At 41.6% G+C, this 24,630-nt stretch overlaps 1 protein-coding gene across 2 annotated transcripts in view; it reads right to left on the bottom strand.

The window, feature by feature from the left end:
* Nucleotides 1–11,887: 11,887 nt before the first annotated feature.
* The window catches only part of Elovl4 (ELOVL fatty acid elongase 4), a 30,844-nt gene continuing 18,101 nt past the window's right edge, over nt 11,888–24,630 (bottom strand). For both annotated transcript variants that reach the window (XM_070010210.1, XM_070010211.1), the window contains exons 2-6: nt 23,531–23,718; nt 21,818–21,898; nt 18,264–18,435; nt 15,979–16,106; nt 11,888–13,150 (exon numbers count right to left, since the gene is read on the bottom strand). In XM_070010210.1, the coding sequence (XP_069866311.1) occupies nt 12,875–13,150; nt 15,979–16,106; nt 18,264–18,435; nt 21,818–21,898; nt 23,531–23,718 (845 nt within the window). In that variant the 3' untranslated portion in view covers nt 11,888–12,874. The remainder of the gene's footprint in view (nt 13,151–15,978; nt 16,107–18,263; nt 18,436–21,817; nt 21,899–23,530; nt 23,719–24,630) is intronic.

Here is a 24,630-nt window from a genome sequence, read left to right as displayed (position 1 = left end):
ACATCTGTCATCACGGACATTCATATTAAAAATGAAATACTACTACACACCTATTAGAATGGCACAAATCTGGAACACTGACAACATTCAATGTCACTTGTGAATGTGGAGCAACAGGAACGCTTGCTTGTTCATTGCAGGTAGGAATGCAAAATGGTATGGCCACGGTGGCAGCCAACTTGGCGGTAAGACTATTTGTGTAACCCTGCCGTGCTAGACATGTCACTTACATTTTTCAAAACCCATAGAATACAGACCATTCCAACAAAGAGACCCAAAGGGGATCTTGGAGTACTAGTTGATTTGTTAAAAACAAAAAACAAACAACCACCACCAAAAAACCCATGGAAGTTATATGTGAAGTGGGGGTGGGAGTATATGAAACCTTCCATAATTTCTGCTCAACTTTTCAGTTCACAAAGTGTTTCTAAAAATAAGCTAGCACCAGTGGCTCACTCCTGTAATCCTAGCTACTCAGGAGGCTGAGGTCTGAGGATCATGGTTCAAAGCCAGCCTGGGCAGAAAAGTCCCTATGAGATTCTTATCTCTAATAAACTATTCTCAAAAGCCAGAAGTGGCGCTGTGACTCCAGCAATAGAACTCTAGCCTTGAGCACAGGGAGACTCAGGGACAGTATCAAGACCCTGAGTTCAAGCCCCAGGACCAGGACCAACAAAAGTAAGTAAATAAATAAATTTAATTTTTTATTTTGCAGTATTTGTTTGTGTGTATATATTTATGTATTTATTTGTGTATTTATGTAGTGCTGGTATGGAACTCAGAGCCTTGTGTATGCAGAGTAAGAACTCTGTCATTCATTTCCTGCCATAGCCTTTCTACTTTTAAAAATATGACTTCTAGTGGGTTGTTTTTTGAGGTGTTTTTGGCTGGTCCTGGGGCTTGAAGTGTGGGCCTAGGCACTATCCTGAGCTCCTTTTGCTCAAAGCTATACAGCTCTACCACTTGAGCCATGGCTCCACCAACTCTTTCTGTGATGAATTAGAGACAAGAGTCTCACAGACTTTCCTGCAGGCTGGCTTTGAACTATGATCCTCAGATCTCAGCCTCCTGAGTAGCTAGGATTACAGGCATGAGTCACCAGTGCCCGGCTCTAGGAAAATTTTAAGGGATCACTTCCAAAAAATTAGTGAATCTTTAACAGCTTCAATGATACAATAACTTTTCCTTGGTTTACCTTCACTAAGGTAATTTTTTTGAATGTGGGGGGAAAGGTAGCAGCTTTTTATGTTGCCGCAGTCCTGGGCTGAAGTGATGTTCCAGTCTCAGGGTCGAGAGTAGCTGGGACTACAGGCTTGTGCCATGATTCAAGGTAAGAAATATTTTTGAAGCACTCGTAGTGAAAGCTGTAGGGGATTTTGGAGACCTATACAGAGAAGGGCATAGAATTAGTGCTGTTGTTTAAGCCAGGGATGGACTATGGCAGACACTCCTGGATTTAGGGTCATTAATTTCTATTTTTACCACTGTGTTTGGCCATGAGCCCTTAATCTGATTATCTCTCCTGCTATTCTAACCAGAGCCATTCTACCAGTGCCTTGTTATAAGCACAAATTCATTTCTAACATAAAAACAACATACGCTAATGTAGAAGATTCTCAAAATTTATTTTGCAATGAAATAAATGTTTAAACGCATCAGTACTTGAGTTAAAAACCATGTTACTTCTTATAGTGATTTTCCTTGCCCAACTTCAAATTAGAATCTATTAATGCACAATCAATAATATCAGGACAGCAGAGATACAATGAATGCCCCAATAACTCCTTTAATTGGAATTTTCTCTCTGCAAAGGATTTTATTATCTGCATCTAATTATGTATATTTTCCCAGGGTAATTCAAATTCATAGCATCATGCTAACAAGTTTATGATGTCATGCAGTAGTCTACAGCTATAGCTCAGAGATAAGAGTGCCTACCTAGCATACTGAAGGCCCTGAGTTCAAATGCCACTACCATAGTAGATCAATAGATAGACAGATAGGATTGATAGATGAAATAGATGATAGTATAGATAGATTCACAGGTACCAAGGCACTAGATCCTCCATGAGATGGCTAATATTTGCAATATATTAGTTTAATACATTGGGAAGCTGAGAAAGGAGGACCACAATTGAAAACCAGACTGGGAAGAAAAGTTCACAAGGCCCTGTCTCAACACACAGGTAGGCCCATTGGCATACCTCCGTCCTCTTGAGTTATGTGGGAGACTAGCATGGGGAAGATCACAGATCCAGGCAGCCTCAGCTGAAGTCAGACATCCTCCACCTCAATAAGGGAAGCTAGCCATGCTCACCTGTGCCTCTTAGCAATCACTGGAAGTCTACAACAGGTGGTTTGCTATCTACAGCACATGATGGGAGACCCTATCTCACAAAGTGACCATCACTGGAGCCATTACTCAGTGGTACAGTGCCTGCCTAGCAAACATGAAGCCCTGAATTCAAATCCCAGTACCACCCCCCCCCCAAAAAAATGCATAGTACAATCGATTCACAAGGAAGGCACTACAATTTTTTCACAGTAGTGGAACCATGTCAGAAGGATGCTTTTTAGGCTTTTTATAAAAAACAAGAAGAAAAGTCATGATATGGGCTTAAATAAGTAATGAATGATTTGTTTCTTGCCAGGACTAGAGAATGACCCTAAATGGAAATGAAATTTAAAAATAAAACAGGGCATGGGTCATTTACAATTAAATAATAGCCTGGAGCACAGATTTTTCTTTCTTTTTATAGCTGTAGAAACAATAATGCGTTTACAAACTATGAACCTTCTTCATTTGTGTCATAAAGTCAAGTAATAAATAAACATCAGACCGTTTTTAACAGCCTCAGGGGTAAATGGACTTTGAAGGAGATGATTAAGAAAAATGCCAGGAATTCATGTGTGTCACACAGGCCTAAGCACCTTCATTTATGTAGTAATTTAAATCTCATCTACTGAGCTAGATATTATTATCTACATTTTCCATGTAAAGTAACAAACCCGGAAAGACTAAGTAACTTGTTCCAGAGTCAGATTTAAATCTCCTTTGAATTAAGATTGCCTTCAAGAAGTTTTTTTTTTTCTTTTTGTCAATTGTGTGGCTTGAACTCAGGGCCTGTGCACTGTCACTGAACTACTTTTTGTTCAAGGCTTACACTCTACCACTTTGAGCCACAACGCCACTTCCATAATTTTCGTGGTTAATTGAAGATAAGAGTCTCATGGACTTTCCTGTCCAGGTAGGCTTTAACCCTTGATCTTCAGATCTTTGCCTCCTGAGTAACTAGGATTATAGGCCAGAGCCACCAATGCCCAGCCAAGAAGGTTTTATTTTTAAGAAACATTTACAGAACTCACTTACTTGTTTTTCTATTCTTCTGCAAGCTCGGTTAAATATATAATAAAAATTAACAAAAGGTCTAAGCCCACAACAATAGGGAAAATAGATCAAATAGCAGATCAAAGATTTCAATAGCCTTTTGTATGGTGGAAAGCAGGTATTTAACTTATTGAATCATGAAGCAGAGTACAGGAAGCAGCCATTAAGATCAGTGACAAGGCAGCCACCATCGCTTCAGACTGCTGAAGTGTCGGAAATGAGAAGTTGTATTTTAAAAAATTGGGTTTAGGGAAGTTTGCATATGAAAGTCAAACCACTAACTCCTACCAACCACATCCACAAAATCAAGTCATTAAGCTAGGGGCTGGTGGCTCATACCTGTAATCCTAGCTACCTCGGAGGCTGAGATTTGACTATCTTGATGCAAGGCCAGCCCAAGCTGACAAATGCAATTAATGAGCAAAAAGCAAGACGTAGAGCGGTGGCTCAAGAATCTTTATTGAAGGGACCGCCGGTCAAAGAAGCCAAGAGAAAGTGAAAGACCCTGAATTCAAGCACAGAAAAGTTCATATTACATTATAGCAGTTAACTTTTATTTATATCCTCACTGAAAAAAGACAGTTCTTTTAAAAAAAATTTAAAAAATAGGTGCTAAGAACTAGACCAGGGGCTGGGAAGGTAGCTCAGTGGTAGAGTGCTTGCCTTGCATGCATGAGGCCCTGGGTTCAATTCCTCAGCACCACATAAGCAGAAAAAGCAGGAAGTGGTGCTGTGGCTCAAGTGGTAGAGCGCTAGACTTAAGCTGAAGAGCTGAGGGACAGTGCCCAGGCCCAAAGTTTAGGCCCCACAAACAACAACAACAACAAGAAGAATTAGACCAACCAGTGTAGGTGCTACTGCCTATAGTTATAGTCTGGCATTGGTAAGCCCCCAGTAGAATAACCAGCTTGAGTCTGCTCATAGAGGGCCCCTGCCATGGGCAGACATCAATTACCCCTTATCATATGTCCTGCTTAAATATGAATGTCAGGCCCCAGATCACATGGGTGCCAGGTAGAAGGGGAGGAGATAGTTCCACTGAACATCTGACCTTAGAGGACACAAAGGATTCAACAAATAAACAAAATGGCAAACTCTCCAATTAGGAAGAGGGTATATTTGTGCATGTCTGTAATCCCAGGACTCCAGAGATTTCCTGCCACACATATTCTGGGACTGATCCTTAAGTGAACTTGTAATGCTGCCATGGCCCATTTCCAGCTTAGTGTTTTGTATATTTTGTAGACTCATTTGTAAAAGAAACTGAGTTATTTCCTTTTTCAGCTTCTCAGGGAAAGGCCTTGTGCAAATTAGAACCCATCTGGGTTAAAGAACCACAGATGGAAGTAGAGGCAGAGATACAGGAACAAACAGGAGATAGTAAGTGATCAGGAAACTAGCAAGAGTGTGAGACTGACATCATCTCTAGAGACGTGGGGGGGGGGAAGGGGAGAAGATTCTGTCCTGAGTTCAAGAAGATGAGAACAATGAAGTAAAGACTTCTGTGGGAGCTATGGGAGTGGGAGCTGGGGAGCAAAGGAGAGAAAGGGTGAGGGAATGCCCCACCCCACAGGAATCTTTGGATCTCTAATGGATTGGAATCAACCGGAAATCATTGTTAAGGGAGCTGCCTCTCTTAGTCTTCTTTCTGTAGCTATAGCTAAATCCCACAGGCTGAGGATTTTAAAAAGAAAAACGAAAAGGCTACTTAACTCATGACTCTACAAGTCCAACAGCATGGAACCAGCCCCTGCTTGACATCTGTTGAGAGCCTGCCTGCCAGTCCAAGTGACAGCTTAGTGTACCCCAAGGTGAGACCACACGGGCTAGCCAGAGCGCTCACACATGGAACCAGGCACTCGGAGCTAACCCATCAACATGCATGGATTCCTTGGCTCAGGAGGGGTGTGTCTTCCTGACCCAGTAACCTCCCAAAATAGCCCACATGCCATCACTATACAACTCCGAGGGTCACGTGTCCCACATGTCAGGCTGGAAGCTGGATGACCCGTTGCAGTATTTCTGGACACAAATCTCCAAAGGGATCAGAGGTGTGTGCAAACACACTGAGGCCAACCTGTCATTGACACTTCCTTGAAATCAGACGTGGGCACAGAGGGAGAAAGATGTGCACAGTGGAATCTGAGGCTTGTTCTGCCCACTGGCCCTGTGTTTCGTCACTTTGCACCTCAGGAAGATAGCTGTGAGCGCCCTGGTTCTGAACTTGTGGATGAGGTAACACTCAGTGTGGCAAGAACCGCTCGTGGCATACATAGCCTTTGCTTTAATTTTCTCTTGTCGGTCATAGAGCTTGAACTCAGGGCCTGGCTGCTGCCCCTGAGCTCTTTTGCTCCAGGCTAACACTCTATCATATTGAGCCAAAGCACCACTTCTGGTTTTCTGGTGGTTAATTGGTGATCAGGGTCTCATAGACTTTCTTGCCCAGGCTGGCTTTGAACCGTGATCTTCAGATCTGGGTCTTCCTGCCTAGTGCCCAGCTTACACAAGCCTTTCCTAGCGTATGGTAAAATGCACAGATCTCCAGCAGGGCTGGGAAGAAACCTAGGATCTGTTTCTTCACACATTGTCGGGAACTGGGTGATGTGTGTAATTCTAAATCTGCAGAACACACGTCAAGCACCATGGAATCTGTTAGATCTCAAGTCCCCAGCAGCAGAGTGGCAGGGACTGCGCTTCTCAATAGTCACAGATCTTTTCCTCGTGCTGCATGGACCCCATATGGAACTGATGCTCCAGTGGGTTTGCTGATAAACGAGGTACAGCAGCACCTTCAAATGTGTATGTGGCTTGAAGAACCATCTAGAGAGTAGCCAGCAGTGGGTTTGTGTCTTGCTGCCCTCACCAAATTGCATTATGCTATCCAGGAAATGACCCAGAGGATGGTTTTCACTTCTATGTGTTCGGTTTTGGTGGGTGAAAGCTGGTATTGAACTTGGGGCCTTGCTCCAGATAGGGAAGCTTTTGTCCCATTTGAGCCACACCCCTAGCCCTTTAGCTCTTAGCTGGTTTTTAGATAGTCTCCAGCTTTTGCCTGGACTGGCCTCAAACCTTAATCCTCCTATCTCCACCTCCCCAGTAGCTGGGATCACAGGCATGAACTGCTACACTCAGCCCTAAAGTGACATCTCTGGACCAGATTCTTATAGAAAATGGAATTCTGACATTGTTCTGAGGTGAGATGGAAAGATACACAACTTATACTGCCAAGTCAAAGAAATGACTGGTTCTCTCTCCTGGAAAGGAGCCATTTTGGTGGCTAGTTAGCTGAATGATGACTGCTAAAAGGTGGGTTTTCCTCAGGTAAGCCTGAGCGGGTGCACTTGTGGGCACACGATTAGGTTGATGGTAATGAGCTGCCATTCCCCAAGTCTCTCAAATTTCTGTTCCAGTCTAACAGGATAGTTAAATGGGAACATGGGCCTTGACATCAACTGAGGACCGTGGATTGCCTTTGGTCTACTGCCACCTTAGGGAGGAGGTATTTGAGTGTCCAGTGGGCCACTGTGAGACCAACTCCAGAACAAGCTTACGTTTGTCACTTGGTCTCCATAAGCCTCCATGTTGGCTGTAGGAACAATGACTGGCATGAGCTGCATGCCCCCATGCCTCTCACACACACAAATCTGTTTCCCGATTTTCTTTTGGTGAAAGCTAGGAAATCAATTTATCATCTAGTCAATGGCCTCACCTTAGGGAATTTTCTTCACTCAATGTCCATTCACTTGAGGAGCTCCAGGTAGTACTTGGGAGCCTGAAGTCCCAGTACCACTGGAACACACTACTTCAAGTCCTTGTCAGAAGCTGGTGGCTCAGACCTATCATCTTAGCCACTCAGGACCCAGAGATCTGAAGATTCCAGCTCATTACCAACCCTGGTAGAAAAGTCAGTGCAGCTCTTAGCTCCGTTTAACCAGCAGGAAGCCAGAAGTGGAACTGTGGCTCAAGTGGTGGAGCACCAGCCTTAATCAAAAAGGCTCAACCCAACATATTGGAAATCTGGGGACTCCAGCTGAGTGGTAGCAAGTTTGTTCTATTCCCAGCACCACATAAGATCCAATGTTTATGTATATGCATATATGGGCATATACACACAGATAGATGCTAGGTATACAAACTATATATGAACAGCACTCTTATTGTATAATATTCAGATGAGTATATGTGTGTGTGTATACACACACACACACACACACACACACACACACACACACACACACACACACACACACACACACACACACACACACACACACATATAGTATATGATCTCCAGACTAAGGAAATTTGAACAGAAACCATGAAGGTGAGGCCAGTCTGCTGCTGACATAAGGCTAGCTATCATGCCAGTCTCAGCCTCTCTCCACTCCCTCATTACCAAATCGCTGGTAATGATTATTCCTGAAAGACTGGTTCATAGCCTAGTTTTCTCACAGGGAGGGGCAGTTAATTTAAATAGGATACCTCACAGATGACAAAGAACTGCAACTGAAGCTTTTGTCACCATGGAAAATAGAGAGAGGGGGTAGGGACAGAGAGGGAGAGAGATTCAGGATCACCTAGAGACCTATCTGGAAAATGCTTATGGATCAATGTTATGCTTCTTATAAACTCATAGTCTTGTATGTGAACTGAGAAAGTCATGTCAAGATCCTGTCTTTTCACAAATGTCTACGTTAGTTAAACCTTCCAGGGTTTCTTTTTATATAGGACAGCTTTTAACATGGACATGTTTGAGTACTAGGTGGCTGTGACAGGAACTGCATTACATAATCAGGCCAATGTGGGTGATGTGCCTTAGCCTGCACCGGGACTCAGAGGAGCCACTGCTTTAAGGACACAGTCCCAGGAGAGCCTGGCCCGTGAGAAGGAAGACAAAAATCAGTAAATGCAGCCGGTGCTGCCTGTAATCTTCACTACTCAGGAGGCTGAGATTTGAGGATGGGAGTTTTGAAACTAGCTCAGGCAGACAACAAATCTGTGAGATTCTTATCTCCAATCAAGCACCCCCAAAAAAGGCACAACTGGGCACCAGTGGCTCACCCTATAATCCTACTCAGGAGGCTGGGATCTGAGGATCTCAGTGTGATGCCTGCCTAAGCCCAGGCAGAGAAGTCCATGAGACTCTTCTTTCCAATGAACCACCAGAAAACCAGAAGTAGTGCTGTGGCTCAAAGTAGTAGAGTGCTAACTCTGAGCAAAAAGAGCTCAGGGACAGCGCCCAGGCCCAGATTCAAGCCCCACAACCAACAACAACGAAAAGGCAGAAGTAGAGTTGTGGCTTAAGTGATAGAGCTCTAGCCTTGAACCAAAAAGCTCAGAGACAGTGCCCAGGCCCGGAGTTCAAGCCCCAGGCCCTGCTCACATTACACACACCATATCACTCACACACACACACACACACACATTCCCTTTGGCATTTATACTAGTACACTTACCCCCTAACACACGATTTGCACTGTTTTGAACTAAGAAATAAATGTGTTTCCCCTTTTCTCCCTTCTCAGATGGTCACCCTTATCCGCTGAGCACCCCAGGAATGAAGCATGGGCCCCTCCACTATTAAGGAATTACTGCCCAACTCCCTTGTGGGCCTTGCTGCAGACACCACCTCTCTGCCTGCAGGCTGTGTCACCGCGGGGTCCTGCCTCATGAAGGAAGACACCTGTTAACTCTGCTGTGACATGAACCGCCCCCCTCCCAAGAGGATGTGGAAAGCTGAGGTTAAAAAGGTAGGGGTGGAGGAGGGGGTCCTGTTTCTATGTCCTTTCCCCCTGATCCTTGGAGATTACACTTGAAAATCACTCAGCGTCTTCAAGGTGTCTCATTAAATTCTCCTATGAGCTGTCAGAAATCATTTTGAGATAGTCCTGGCTTTCTTCCTGGGTAAGTAACAGCCCTCAGCCACAAAGGAACAAAGTCATAACCCCAAGAAGACACATACAGATCCCATGCTTTCAAATGTGAACCTCATAATCAGTATTAAAATACTTTTGAATGTCTAGAATGTGGAATCAAAGAGAATGAATCACCAGGCACTGGTAGCTCACACCTGTAATCCCAGCTACTCAGGTGGCTGAGATCCTAGGATCTCGGTTCAAAGCCAGCCTGGGTGGGAAAGACTGTGAGACACTTATTTCCAATTAACCACCAAAAAGGCTACAAATGGAGCTGTGGCCAAAGGACAGAATGCCAGCCTTGAGTGAGAAAGCTAAGGGACAGTACTCCGGCTCTGAGGGTAAGCCCCAGGACTGGCACAAAAGAAACAGAAACAGACAAGACGGAATCATGGTAAAACTGAAACTCTTCAATGTCTCTTAAAAAGAGTGAAGAGTAACAAAAGAAAAAGCTATTAATACCTGACTCCATGAGGAAACACACTTGAAGGTTCATGTATTTCTTGTCTAATATATCAAAACTTTTCCATTTTCTATTTGAGAAGTGTATTGTAGTATTTAGGTGGCAAAGTTTTGCCAAAGAGGGAATATGACTTATTGAGTTTTTAGGAACAATTCCTGTGACTTATGCTTGAAACAGAGCATTTATGAAAGCTATTAGAAAGTACCACAGCCATCATAGCTTATCCAAGTCATAGTTAATAAGGAAACTTACAGGGCTGGAGGCCTAACTCAGGGACAGAGCGCCTGCCTAGGAAGTGCATGACTCTGACGTCATGCCCCAGTACCACTAAAAAGGTTGAGCGAAGTTAATCACAGGCTCAGAGCGACAGAGAGCCATGTTTTCTCCCATATAATGAAGTTAGACCTAAAACATCATCATATTAAACATATACAGGGTCGAATGTATACATACAGGATCAGATCATGGCATATGGTTTGTGTACATCTTTGAATAATCAAGGGAAGTTTAACAAAATGAATACTAGGAACCTGTGGGGGGTGGGGCTGGGGTGGGGCAATGAAGAGAAGAAGGACAGGCCAGTACAGTCGAGTACCTAACTTTTGTGCTTGAAAACACAAGTAGGAAACTTGAGGGCATGGGTAAGGAGAGAAGTAGAAGAACAATGGAAGAGGGGTCACTAATCAAGACACACTGTACACATAAGTGTGTAAGATTATTTAAAGATAATTTTTAATTCCAACAAAAGTATTACAAAATTTATTGTAAGGGCCGAATGATTTGAGACCATAAGAGCAACCTGTGTGTGTAAGAAAAATTTTAAATATGTTTTATGTCTGAATGCAAAGACAACTAACTTTTGAAGTAAATATGCTACCATCAAAATAAAAACTGGCCGGGCACCAGTGGCTCACACATGTAATCCTAGCTACTCAGGAGGTTGAGATTTAAGGACTGCAGTTCAAAGCCAGCCCAGGCAGGAAAATCCATGAGAGTCTTATCTCCAATTAACCACCAAAAAGCTGAAAGTGCAGCTGTGGCTCAAGTGGTAAAAATACTAGCCTTGAGCAAAAAAGGTCAGGGACAGCATCCAAGTCCTGAGTTCAAGCCCCAGGATCAGTACAAAAACAAACAAACAGACAAAAACAACCTGTAATTCCCTCAAGATCTAGTTACATTTCTTTTTACATAAGCAGCAGAAAAGAATTAAGGTTAGTTTATAAATAAGTATCTAGCAAGCAATTTACATAATAAACTGACTAAGAAAAATGTCATTTTTCCTACATCAGTAGTATATTTATTATGCTGAAATCAAGTGCTGGGAAAGAAGCTTTTCAACTAATACAGAATGTTCGTAAAGAATTACAAATCTCTAGTCATTACACACTCGGAGTGAGACGCGGGTATGGAATCTTACAAACTTATCATCTGTGCTCCAACTTTTAGGTAATTTTCATGACTACATGCCTTGCAGGGGAAAGTATGTCATGTTAATGCACAATAAATATTTTATAGCTTTACAAAATAGCGTCAAAGAGTTTGTACAAATAGCATACATCTTACCCATGCAGGTTTTACATGTTTGTTGAGATACTTAGAAATATTCATGCTATTTTTGTCACATTTTTCTCTTTCCATAAAGATCCCTGTGACATCGTCTCCTAAGGAACGAATTGGTGTTAATCAGTTCTTTTCTACTTTACTTCCAGTTGCTCATTCTTACTACGTGAAATATTTCATTTGCAAACAGAAAATTTAACTTGATCAGACTGCTCTCAGTTTTTTCATCTTTTCTTTTAACAATAAATACTTTGTAACATCCAGCACTGAAGTGAACAATCATTAGCACCAAGGAGTCAAGACAATTGCACCAAGAAGATAGGTTTATACTTCATATCTCATTAATAAATAAGACGTTGCAACTTAGTCACATGGGAAGTATCACTCCCAAATTAAATATACTGACAGCACAGATAAAGATTGACAAAAAATGTTGAGTGTATGCTATTTGTAAAGCTATACATATATACATATATAGACACATATATATATGTATATATTTCTCCAAGGAATTGTAAGTTAAAATGAAAGTTAAAATTTACATTAGAAGACTCCTTGATATTTTTAAATTAAAATTTATTTCATTTTAAATGTTCTTTCCAACAGAAGAGGTAGGTATATTTCCACATATGAAAAATCAATAACAGCCGCAAATCAAAACAAGGAAAGCCTGATAAAAATCAACATGCTCTCAGATTTCTAACTGTACATGAATGTAACTATTTTATGGTGTCACTAGTAAGCTATGAGTTGTTTCATGTTTCAATCAGACAATAATCTTAACTTTCATAATAGATTTTTGCTAATGATATGACTATTCAAAGGCTGCCTTTTCATCAAAAAGAAAAAAAATGTTTCCCACAATGATTTGTGCCACGCATCTGGTGACCTGCAGGTCACCAGGAAGGGATCTTCCTGGTCTTTCATATTTTTTCACCAACACCATCATCATCAAGCCTCTAAGATTCTACAGAGATCAGCAGATTTTTAAAAATTTAATTACAACCAAAAGGGTATCTTCTAACTACAGAGGTGGAGAGAGCTGAACATCATGGACAAGAAACAAATTCAAATGCACAAATTCAAATGTCGCCATACACATTTCCATCTTTGGGCAAGAAAATGGAAGGTAATTGATTTTAATTAGTAAGTACCATTGGGGAGTTAGCTAAAATAAAAAAAAATTCATAAAGGTTGTGTTTCTGTGATCATCTAAAAATCCAGACTGAAGGATGAGTGACTGTGAGACACATGAGACCTTCACCCATCCGACGAGTGGACGTGAGTGACGGGAACATCCAAAGCCACAATAGGACTGCTTTGGTATGGATAAGATCAAGGCTAATAAAAAAAAGGTCTAAAATAAAAACTTTATAAATAAAACATCTGGGTATTGTATGGAATACTTTACTCAGTCTAAAGGTTTCTAGTACACAGAGCACATTTGCCTTTTCTCCCCACCCCAACCCCTCTTCTTCTGATGTCCCTGAAATTGTATGTGACATAGGCGTTTTCTCACTGCTAAGCACAGTTAAGGCCCCGTTCCATTTACTCTCCTTTTGCCTTTCCGTTTCTCTGGCTTTTGCCATTTTCTAACACTAGCTGTTTTTCTGCTTTGCTCACACCATTGGCTGCAATACCATTCGTGGCTACTTTCCCATGTTTGGCTTGCTTAGGCTCATTGTATGTCCGCACGTAGAAGTTGAGGAAGAGGAATATGAAGCTGATTGCATAGGCGATGAGGGCCCAGTGCATCCACTTGGGAAAGGGGCAGTCAGTGTACAGAGACAGCGCCGTGTGTCCAATGGTCACATGGAACTGGACCTGGGAGACAAAAGCAACAGGACTGGATTAACAGACTTCATCCCACAGGTAACATAGCACCAGAACCTTCTACAGACTATCACGGGCCCCAATTATGGGCATATGTTTGAAAAGCTGAATGCTTTCTTTGTTGTATCTCATTCAGGTCACAACTCGAATGCCATCAGCCTAGCAAGGGCTTCCAAATAAACCAATGTGTATGCCAGTTCCCAGGCCACAGACAGGTGGGGGTTCATTGAGTGCTATAGCAGAATTCTAATTCTCTCAAGTTGTCTTTTGGGATTCTTCACTGGCCGTCTTTCTATTAGACTAGAACTCCAGAAGGCAAGCCTTTGTCCTGCTCACTGCTAGACCTGGCACCAATTTGGACTCTCTAAATATCTGTTGAAAATTGCTATTCTAATGAGAGAAAATCAATGGCTTGGAAAAGAAAAGCAGTCATACTAAAGGTCTTCCTCCTATATTTGAGACTGATTTTTTTCCTACCAAACTGTCAGCAAGCAAGTACATACACTTTCAAAAACCAAACTCACCAAAAAGATTCATTTCTTGTTTCATACAGAAAGTACACAGGAGAATTTTAATTTAAGTGAACAGTTCTTTAAATACTAAATATTCTGCCTACAATTCACCGGGATTTGAAAATAAGGATAAAAACAGAGTTTTCAATTTTAAGAGTTCTTAAAAAGAGAAAATCCCAAAACTGAGATGCTCAAAATAAGACTCTAAATTCTAAAGTAGCAGTAAGTCAGTGGTTTCTGATATTAAGAATGGCAAAATCTGCAGCCAGGCACTTGGTGGCTCACTTGTAATCCTGACTACTCAGGAGGCTGAGACCTGCCTATACGCAGTAAAGCCCATGAGATTCTTATTGCCAATTAACCAGCAAAAAGCCAGAAGTAGAGGTGTGGCTCAAGTGGCAAAGTACCAGCCTTGAGATTTTAAAGGCCACATGAGAGTTCAAGCCCTGAGTTTAAGCTCCAGTACCAGCACTAGTAATAATAATAATAATAATAATAATAATAATAATAGTGGTAATAGCAAAGTCTATGGTATTTATAAGTATCAACTGTTCTGAGAACTTCTGGCTTACACAAATTCAACATCCAATTTGGAACAGGCCATTATGGCTTCTTTCTCATTATCAAATCTTAATGTTATACTGAATATTATTAAAATAACTTATTCTACATATGCAAGAAATTTGTATGGAGCAGCTTTTACAATTCCCATGGCAAAATTCCACATGTTCAGAACTTCTGGTTTCACAATGGTGCTGGGCACCTGCACTGGGGCAAAGGGTATGTGCAGGGTGTAACTCACGAGGAGCCAGGGGAGCGGTCAGCCCTCTGATGCCTGCACTACTACCAGGTGAGGGAAAGGAATGACACATGCTGTGTAAACAGCTGCTACAAGCCTGGAGGAAGCTTCCTGACAGTTCATGACAGAAGTGACTCCTCAGACCCACCCCTGAAAGCTGTGCTTCCTGTTTGGTTAGGCAGGTGTCAGCAACATTAAGGGAGATGTGGATATTTCCACATGTGATTCCACTGATGAAACTGTGTACACTACAAGTCGTTATGTCGAAAACGAACTTTACAACTTTGCGGGGGTGGGGGGGAGGATTGGGTAGGGGAAGGGGAGAGGATGGGAAGGGATGGGAAGGGGAAACAAAGGAGGAGGCTACAATGCTTGATAAGAAATGTACTCATTATCTTGCCCATGTAATTGTAACCCCTCTGTACAGAATTTTCACAATAAAAAAAACTGTGTACACTATGATTAATGCAAATTATAATAAACTCTAAAGCTTGGAGATTAATGACTAGCCAGAGCGGAGCTCTGAATGGCGCTCTGATGCTGTCAGAAGACACCAAAACTCTGTCTAGTCTGTCTGCTAAAAGTGTCTGATCTGAACAGAGCATTTGAACACAGTGCAGAGAGTGAAAAGGTATTGTCTGGCCCTAATACTTTCTTTATTAAATGCTTCTTCTCAATGTTACATTCCAAGTTTATGGGACTGAAAAAGGGAGTAAAACCCAGAAAATTTAAGCAAGGACAAGATGAAGAAAGAGGTAAATTTTAAGTTAAAAAAATTATTTAAGCTGGTGGTTTACATCTGTAATCCTAGCTACTCAGGAGGGTGAGATGAAGATTCTGGTTCCAAACCAGCTCAGGCAGGAAAGTTCATGAAACTTTTCTTTTTTTTTGGGGGGGGGGGGGGAGGTCTGGTAGTGGGGCCTGAACTCTGGGCCTGGGCGCTGTCCCTCAGCTCTTCAGCTCAAGGCTAGCGCTCTACCACTTGAGCCACAGTGCCACTTCCAAGTTTTTTTTCTTTTTGCTTATGTGGTGCTGAGGAATCAAACCCAGGGCCTCAGGCATGCAAGGCAAGTACTCTACCACTGAGCCACCTTCCCAGCCCATGAAACTTTTCTTATCAGCCACCAGAAAGACTGAAGTGGAGGTGTGGCTCCTGTAGTAGAGTGCCAGCCTTGAGTGAAAAAGCTAATTGAGAGAACCCTGCTCGGGTTCAAACCTCAGTACCGGCAAAATATATATATATATTTTTTCAATGATAGTGTTTGAGGATTACAGGTTTGAGCCATCAGCTGCTAGAGGTATTTTTAATGACTGTGTCTCTTAACAGGAAAGTGCTGGGTCTAGTTTTTTTAATCAGGTTACCATGGCCAATAAAGCCACGTATAGGAAATGCTACAGTAGCCTGAGGATACATTTTATGATGAAAAACTGTGCAGTCTTATGATTCATAAAGCATCTGGCACTGTAGACAGCTGCATGGGTGAAAGGAGAAGGAGCTGTGAACTCACGAGCTGCAGCATGGTGAGGTACCGCTTCCACCACAAGTACTTCTGGATCCAAGGGCCAAAGGCCGTGAGTCCGTAATAGGAGTACATGATCACATGGATGAAGGAGTTCATCTGGGCCCCGAAAAATGCTGCAGAGAAACAAGGGGCAATTCCAAAACATAGAAAACGTTAGTAGGTCGTGAGATACTAAGTAAAACATAAAGGAATTTCACTTTATTTTCTAACATTTAATCTTGAGTACGGATGAAAACCTATCCTCTCAAATTAAACTGGATCTTTTTTTAAAGTTTAGAGTTGAGTTTTCTACCCTAAAAATTAAACGTGTATATTGTTTGGCCAGGCAACAATGGCTTATGCCTGTCATCTTAGCTAATCAGAAGACTGAGATCTGAGGACTGCAGTTCAAAGTCAGCCTAGGCTAGAAAGTCTGGGAGACTCTTAGCTCTACGTAATCACCAAAAAAGCTGAGAGTGGCAAAGAGCCAGCCTTGAACAGCAAAGCTCAGGGACAGTACCCAGGCCTCGAGTTTAAGCCCCAGGACCAGAGCCAAAAGAAAAAAAAAGAAAGCAAGGTATATTTTTCAAGTGCAAAGAGCTTTCAAAATGGTAAGTTCCAATTGAAGTATGTCAGTAAGCTGAAGTTTGCTTTAACATAAAAATACTGCCTATATGACTTCTGCTTCTAATATTGTTCAGGACAAAAGTTATAGTACAAAGCCAGGCACCAATGGCTCGTTCCTGTAATCTTAGCTACTCAGAAGACTGAGATCTAAGGATGGAGAGTCAAAGTCAGCCCAGGAAGAAAAATCCACGAGACTCATCTCCAATTAACCACCAGAAAGCCAGAACTGGAGCAGTGGCTCAAGGGGTATAGTAAAAAGCTGAGCACCCAGGCCTTACACACTCATTGCCAAGGCCCTGAGTTCAACCCCCGATACTAGCTTGAATAGGTTATAGTACAACTAAGTGTTTAAGTAGATTTGTAAATGCTTTGTTACTGCTGTTAGATGTGTAAATATGCATACCAATGACAAAATGCTACTCATTTCTTGGGTTTCCATAGCTTTGAATATAATGGCAGTGCACGCTCTGAATGCTCTATTTAGTATATGCCTATCTACAGAGATATTCCAGTTAGTCGATATCAATAGTATTCTTTCTGTTCAGAATATTCATCAAATCCAAGTATAGAGGTAATCAGGAAGCTTGTCATGGAGTGATACAAGGGTCAGTCCAGACTTACAAATGTCTTTTACGTTCAGTTTGACTGTAACTGTATGATCTTGTACCAAGCCTCTGATAATAATTCCTAAGTGTGAACTGCCTATGTCATCAAGTGCCACAAATCAACAGAAACCCATTTCCCAGGACAACTCAAACCCAAGTCCTCACCCAAGGAGGATCAATGTAAGCCATACTTGACCTCCAGGCATGAGAAGACTGCAGGTCTGTGTTGGTCAGACCGCACCCACTTTAGCATGGATGGCATCACACACAGCTTCATTTCCGGACCGCTGGTACTGCTGCAGCCTGGGCAGCTCCAGGAAAGGACTTGGAAGAAGCTTTGCACTGCAAGTTTGCATGTGGGTGTCCTTTGCATCAAAACTATTGTGGTTATGTGCATTTCTGGGTAAATTTTTAGTAGTTAAGAGGTTTTAACGGATTTTTTTTTTTTTGGCCCGTTGTAGGGCTTGAACTCTGGGCTTGGGTGCTGTCACTGCGCTCTTCAGCTTGAGGCCACAACACCACTTCTGGTTTTCTAGTGGTTTATTGGAGATAAGAGTCTCACAAACTTTCCTGCCTGAGCTGGCTTTGAACCGTGATGCTCAGATCTCAGCCTCCTGAGTAGCTAGGATTACAGGCGTGAGCCACCAGTGCCCAGCTTAACCAATTTTTTTTAAGTGAAGCTTTTCTTTCTCCAAAAACAAATTTTTTAAAGAACTGAACATGAATGAGTCACTACAAAAACTTCAATAGTCAACCAAGTTCAACAAAACACTACACAAACTCCAACCTCTTACTACGAAAGCAAGCTCAAGGCTAGGCCAAGTAAACTCCAGGTGTTTTGTGTGTGTGTGTGTGTGTGTGTGTGTGTTTGTGTGTGTGTGTGTGTGTGTGTGTGTGTGTGTGCGCGCGCACGCGCACACTTTCCTGCCTGGGCTGGCTCTGAGCCCAGAACCTCAGATCTCAGCCTTCTGAATAGCTGGGATTACAGGCATGAGCCACTGGTGCCCAGCTTCAACCCAACCTTTTGCATAATCTGATTCACACAGATGCATTCCTCACCTTGTCCCCCTGCAACCCACTTAATTCCAATCCACCACAGTGTGAACATGGTACAGTGATGATACACATGGAGGAAAGAAACTTGATTGTTTTTCTTCCTCAGGATAAAAAACACTGTGTCCAAATACTCCACTCCTTTAGACACAAAGTACCACCACAAGGCAGCAGCTATCTGTAAAAAAGATGGAAAGGATGTTATAAGCACCAAACATTGTTTTATTGTGGCTTATCCCCAGAGTTAGTAAGTCTAAGCTATATTATACAGCCAAGTGTACGGACATCACATCTTTTTTTTTTTTTTTTGGCATGAGTAGGTTTGAAGCCGAGGCATCTATTATGAAAGAGAATTCCACACTATCTCTGCAGTACCAATAAACTAGAGAAGGTTTGCAGATTACACAGGTGGATGCACACTTGCAAATACAGTAACGCTGCTCTGCTTTCCAATCTGGCAGAGAAATGTAGATGTCTACTTTTTAAAGACATTTCAAGCATGGGTACATAACCCCTACCAAACCTCAGATAAAGCAACTGGTATCTAACTCATGTCTGCCTATGGGTCCTATGTGGCAGTTTGTAGCAAATAGTTTTAAAAGTCTTTAAAATGATCAGACAGACACACAAAACAAATATTCCCTAGGTCATTAATATAATCCTGCTTACAGGGAGTAAGTCTTTTCTTTTCCTGGGCTCTAATTAAGACACCAGATGGTGCAGAAAGATTATATTACACTCTGAGAGGAGGGATCTGCAGGAGGTGACCTCCGAAGAGGCGGTCAAGATAAGTAGATGGGATGAGTGATCTTATTTTAACAGTAATTGAAAGTTACTTCTTCAAAAAGGAGGTATTTTCATACACATCATATGTAAAAATAACCACCAGGTTGGTATATAACTGCTATCCATTTATACACCTTTGTGTGTTAGGGGTGTGACAGATTCACTCACAGACAGGTATAGATGTATCAGAGTTGAAAAACATCCTTCCTCGCTTTATAGCTCCATCTAGTGATGTCATGAGTTTTGTTGTATTTTGGGGGGGGGAGGGGTATGCTGTTTAGATCAAAATGACAATTTTATTTTTTGTATTGATGTTGGGGAATGGGATGGACCTTGGGCCTATTTCAATTTAAAGATCATAACTGGCTTTACTTTCAAACCTGGAATCAAGCAACTCTACAATCCATAAAACCCAACAAGTATTACCCAAAATTACAATTTTAAAGCATAGAGAGGAAGTAAGGAGAAAGAACAAAGTCTTGTGTTTATTGATTGTCATTTCCTGACAATAATTGGTTGAGCTAGGCACCAGTGGCTCACACCTGTAATCCTCACTACTCGAAAGGCTGAGATTTGAGGATCGCGGTTCAAAGCCAGCCTGGGCAGGAAAGGCCATGAGACTTTATCTCCAATAAACCACCAGAAAACCAGAAGTGACGCTATGGCTCAAATGAACAGAGCCTAGCCTTGAGCTGAAGAGCTGAGGGACAGTGCCCAGGCTCAGAGTTCAAGCCCCACAACCAACAAATAATAATAATAATAATAATAATAATAATAATAATAATAATAATAATAATAGGTTGAAATATAGGCTTTAAATAGTTTCCGAGCATGGACACTATACTTAATATTCATTATGATGTTAATACTTTTAAAATAAATGAAACCATTTTGGCATAGAAAATTCTAGGATAGAGACAATGTCTTATTTTTTCCTCCACTTGTGCCTGTAAGCTAGCCACAGTTCATTTATAATGATAAATGGTTCTCCTAGTTTGCGAATTACATTATGTTTGTTTCTGCTTTGTTTTTGTTTGTTTTGTGTTGTTTGCGCTGGTACTGGGCTTGACTTCAAGATCTAGGTATTGTCCCTCAACTTTTCTCAAAATTCTGGTACTGGAGCCAAAGCCTTACTTCTGGACTTTGGTTGCAAACTGAAGATAAGAATCTCTCAAATTTCTCCATCAGAAAGAATGACATTGCCCCATTTGTTAGGAAATGGAAAAACTTGGAAAAAATTATATTAAGTGAAATAAGCCAGGCCCAAAGAAACATAGGTCCCATGGTTTCCCTTATTTGCAATATCTAGTATATGAGTCAAGCAGAAAAGGTCAGATAATGTGATGTTAGGAAAATGAACCCTTAGATATGTATTTTAATGTTTTTTTCCTTTCATGCATGTGTTTCTAACGCATTTATAAGATTATCTCTTTGTTGCTTTGTATGTTCCTCCCCCACAGTATAACCCCTGCTTTCACTATATTTGATGTCAGTATAACTTGTAGAGGAGATGGGGAAAAACAAGTCGTTTAAGGATACAGGTGGACCTGTTGCAACAATGAGAAGTACAAGTTGTCATGTTGAAAACCAGCTTTACAATGTTGGTGCAGGGGGGGGGCCCCCCCGGCGGGGAGGATTGGGGTGGGGGGGAGGCTGGGAAGGGATGTGAAGGGTAAACAAAGGAGGAGGCTGCAATGCTTGATAAGAAATGTACGCATTAACCTGCCCATGTAATTGTAACCCCTCTGTACAGTGTGTTCACAAAAAATAAAAATAAAAAAAAATAAAATAAAGAAAAAAGAATCTCTCAAATTTGTCTGCCCAAGCTGTCTCAAACAGGGATCCTCAGATCTCAGCCTGGATTACCAGCATGAGCCACTGGTGCCCACCTAATATGAAGCAATACACAGCAGCTCACTAAATACTAATTAAAATGATTTATTGTTTCTTCCACTTATATTTCATGGTAACTTAAAACACATTACTAAACATTATAAAACATATTACTAGTAATTTTTCTACAAATTTAATAAAGACCAAGTTTACCTATACAAATTACTGTTTAATTTCCTAAATATCATCGGGTTCGTAACATGTTTTCCTCAGATTTTTCTTACCAAATGAGTTAAATTCTCTTTCTGATTTTTCTATTCTTGACTCCAAACAACAAAAAGTCAAAAATAAGAGGCTGGGAAGGTGGCTCAGCGGTAGAGCGCTTGCCTTGCATGCATGAGGCCCTGGGTTCGATTCCTCAGCACCACAAAAGCAGAAAAAAAAAAGCCGGAAGTGGCGCTGTGGCTCAAGTGGTAGAGTGCTAGCCTTGAGCTGAAGAGCTGAGGGACAGCACCCAAGCCCAGAGTTCAGGCCCCACGACCGGACCCCCCCCCAAAAAAGTAAAAAATAATATTTTTACATAACACATGTAAAGTACTACATATTTACTCATGCTGCCAAATAAAAAAACATACTGGTGGTATGAAAACAGGTTTTAAAAGAGACAGATAGACAGAGACAGAAAGATTGAGAGATTGACGACAAAGAGAAAGGGATCAAGAGAAAGAGGGATAGCTAGAATTTTATTGACTCCAAACAACTCAGCATAATTCTAAAATCATACTGAAGTATAATTTTTACCCATGTAAATAAAATAGTTACTGGAAGCGAGGGAAGGGGTGACATTGTCCAAATGACTTACATAACTGTTCCTTCTGTACATTATCTTTATAATAAAAATTTTAATTATTAAGATATGAACAGTATTTTAGCATACTTACTCTGACTTCATTAACATTATTGGAATAGTCTACAGTCTGGCAAATATAGCTGTAGCCTGCATTATATGATCCCATGAACAACTGCAAGAAAAGAAGAATATTGAAAGTTTTATTAGCTACAGTGTTAAATACCTTCAACTTGATAAAGCAGCTTCTCAAATTATTTTTAAAGTAATATCCTCTTTCAAAGTTTTCACATCCATTGAATATTTGTTATTTTGATTTTTTCCTTTCTTGTCAGGCTGTGGGTCACACCCAGGCCTCCCTCTACCTGCTAGGCAGGTGCTCTCCCCTGAGCTCTACCTCACCCTTTAATCATTTAATGCACTGAAATTTCTAACTGTTATGGTATGTCAATTCTGTTCTGGAATTGCAATATATACTAAAAATCAAATGTAATCTTTGGAGCAAGACATTATCTGCACCTACTTCATAATACTAAGCGAACTTTCCATAGCCATGATTTAGATCCAAGAGTTGTCCTGCCTTAATTCACATCTAGTCTTTACCAGAATAGTCATAGCTAACAAAGGTATCCAAACTGGGTAAACTAATTGGCACTCCATAACCCAGAGTGGTCTCAAACTCCTGACTCTCCTGACTCTGTCTCCCAAATGCTGGGATTACAGGCATGTGCCATCACACCTAGCTTCTGTAGACTCTTGTAACAGAAAATGGCTCTATAAGCTGCACCAATGGCTCACACCTATAATCCTCACTACTCAGGAAGCCGAGATCCAGAAGATCAAGGTTCGAAGAAAGCCACAGCAGACTTTGAGATTCAATTCAGTCACAAAAAACAAGAGTACTGTCAAGCTGGGCGCCGGTGTTCCATGCCTGTAATCCTAGCTACTCAGGAGACTGAGATCTAAGGATCACGGTTCAAAGCCAGCCCAGACAGGAAGTCCGTGAAACTCTTATCTCCAATAAACCACCAGAAAACTGGAAGTGGTGCTGTGGCTCAAGCGGTAGAGCGCTTGCCTTGAGCTGATGAGTGCAGGGACAGAGCCCAGGCCCAGAGTTCAATCCCACGACAAAAAAAAAAAAAAAAAAAAAAGAGTACTGACAAGTAAACTCAAGATCCTAAGTTCAAAATTCAGCACTGAAAAAAAGGCTATGCCAAACTAGCCTTTAGATTTCCTTTATACTTGGGCAATTTGCTAGCATCCAAAAAAGCAGGACAGCTGTTAACAATGACAAGAGGGCTCCTTTGGGAGGCGTAGAGTTGGACTAGAGTAGAGAATTTGCTTTGTCCTGGGGTCCTGGGCCTCCCCCCAGTATTAAACAAACAACAACAACAACAAAAACCATAAAAGAAGACATAGATGACAGTTAACTAGTTTGAGTTCCCCATAAAATACAGTAAAAGTACCTAAGAAGATTAAACTTGAAATTGGTATTTACTTCTTTATATTTAAATCTGTTATCCAAGCCTGAGACTAAATAGGATTTTAAGTAAGTAATTGCTTTAAAAAATTTTTTATGGTGATAATGAGGTTTGAACTCAGGACCTCACACTTGCTCGGCAGGTGTTTGGCTGCTTAGTACGCACTGGACCAACCACCAAGATAAAAATCTGTTATCAATTTAACTTTACTTCTAACAACCTGAGATGGTTCATATGTAGCTAACAGTTATCTTGGGATCCAAGACTGCAATACAGTTCAGCAGTAACCCTGGAGAAGTGTCACACAGTGACCTTCACAGACTTACCTCTCTGAAGATGAAGAGGTTAAGTAAAACCATCCCGAAATTATAGACGATGAGCACAAAGCGCATCTGAAATGGCTCCCTGTCCTTCATCCACTTTGGACCCAGCCACACGAACAGGAGGTAGAGAGTACTTATACTCAGCGTGGGCCAGGGGGACTGCATCAGAGGCCAGTCTTCCACTCGCTTATCTGCAGGGAAAGAGATCACAGCGTATTCACTCAGCAACACGGGCATTACAAAACCAAGCTTGGAGAAAGGAAGAGTGTGTTCACTTAAGTTCCTACTTCCACCACATACAAGCTCCAGTGACATAAAAACCAAAGACACAACATTGAGTCCCACAAGTTGCTTTTGAAAATTGTTGTGGGTGCTCATGTTGTGAGTTGTGTTTTATAGAGAACTCGAAAAATTAACACAAGAACTAAAGGGCTCTTAAAAACACAGCAGATACTCTTGAGATGAAAAGTTCCTGAGACTCGGTACTGATGGCTTATGCCTGTAATACTAAACTACTCAGGAGGCTGAGACCTGGAGGATTATGGTTCAAAGCCAGACTGGGTAGAGAAGTCCATGAAATTCCATCAACTAACCAGCAAAAGGCTGGGCTGGAGGCATGGCTTAAGTGGTAGAGTATCAGTGGGGCAAACCCTAGCATAAGAGAAGGAAGGAAGGAAGGAAGGAAGGAAGGAAGGAAGGAAGGAAGGAAGGAAGGAAGGAAGGAAGGAAGGAAGGGAGGGAGAGAGGGAGGGAGGGAGAGAGGGAGGGATGGAAGGGAGGGAGGGAGGGAGGGAGGGAAGGGAGGGAGGGAGGGAGGGAGGGAGGGAGGGAGGGAGGGAGGGAGGGAGGGAGGGGAGAGAGAGAAAGAAGGAGGTTGGAAAAGAGGGAGGAAAGGAGAGAATGGGGGAAGAGAAAGAGAAAAATGATGTTGTAGACTGAAAATACATATTTTAAGGCAACCCACTGTTACATGGGAAACTGGTCAGTATGTCAAGTGCATACTGGAAATTGCATTTATCTCTAATGCCAGTTAGCAATGAGATAGAAGAAATAATGAAAATAAAAATGCAGTTTTACTGAGGGACAGAAGTGTTCCCTACAAT

This window comes from Dipodomys merriami, unplaced genomic scaffold (assembly GCF_024711535.1).
Source record: "Dipodomys merriami isolate MVZ:Mamm:240054 unplaced genomic scaffold, mDipMer1.0.p SCAF_8, whole genome shotgun sequence".
NCBI classification, from domain to species: Eukaryota; Metazoa; Chordata; class Mammalia; order Rodentia; family Heteromyidae; genus Dipodomys; species Dipodomys merriami.
The sequence above is the reverse complement of the archived record's forward strand: the minus strand, read 5'-3'. Positions and strand labels throughout refer to the sequence as shown.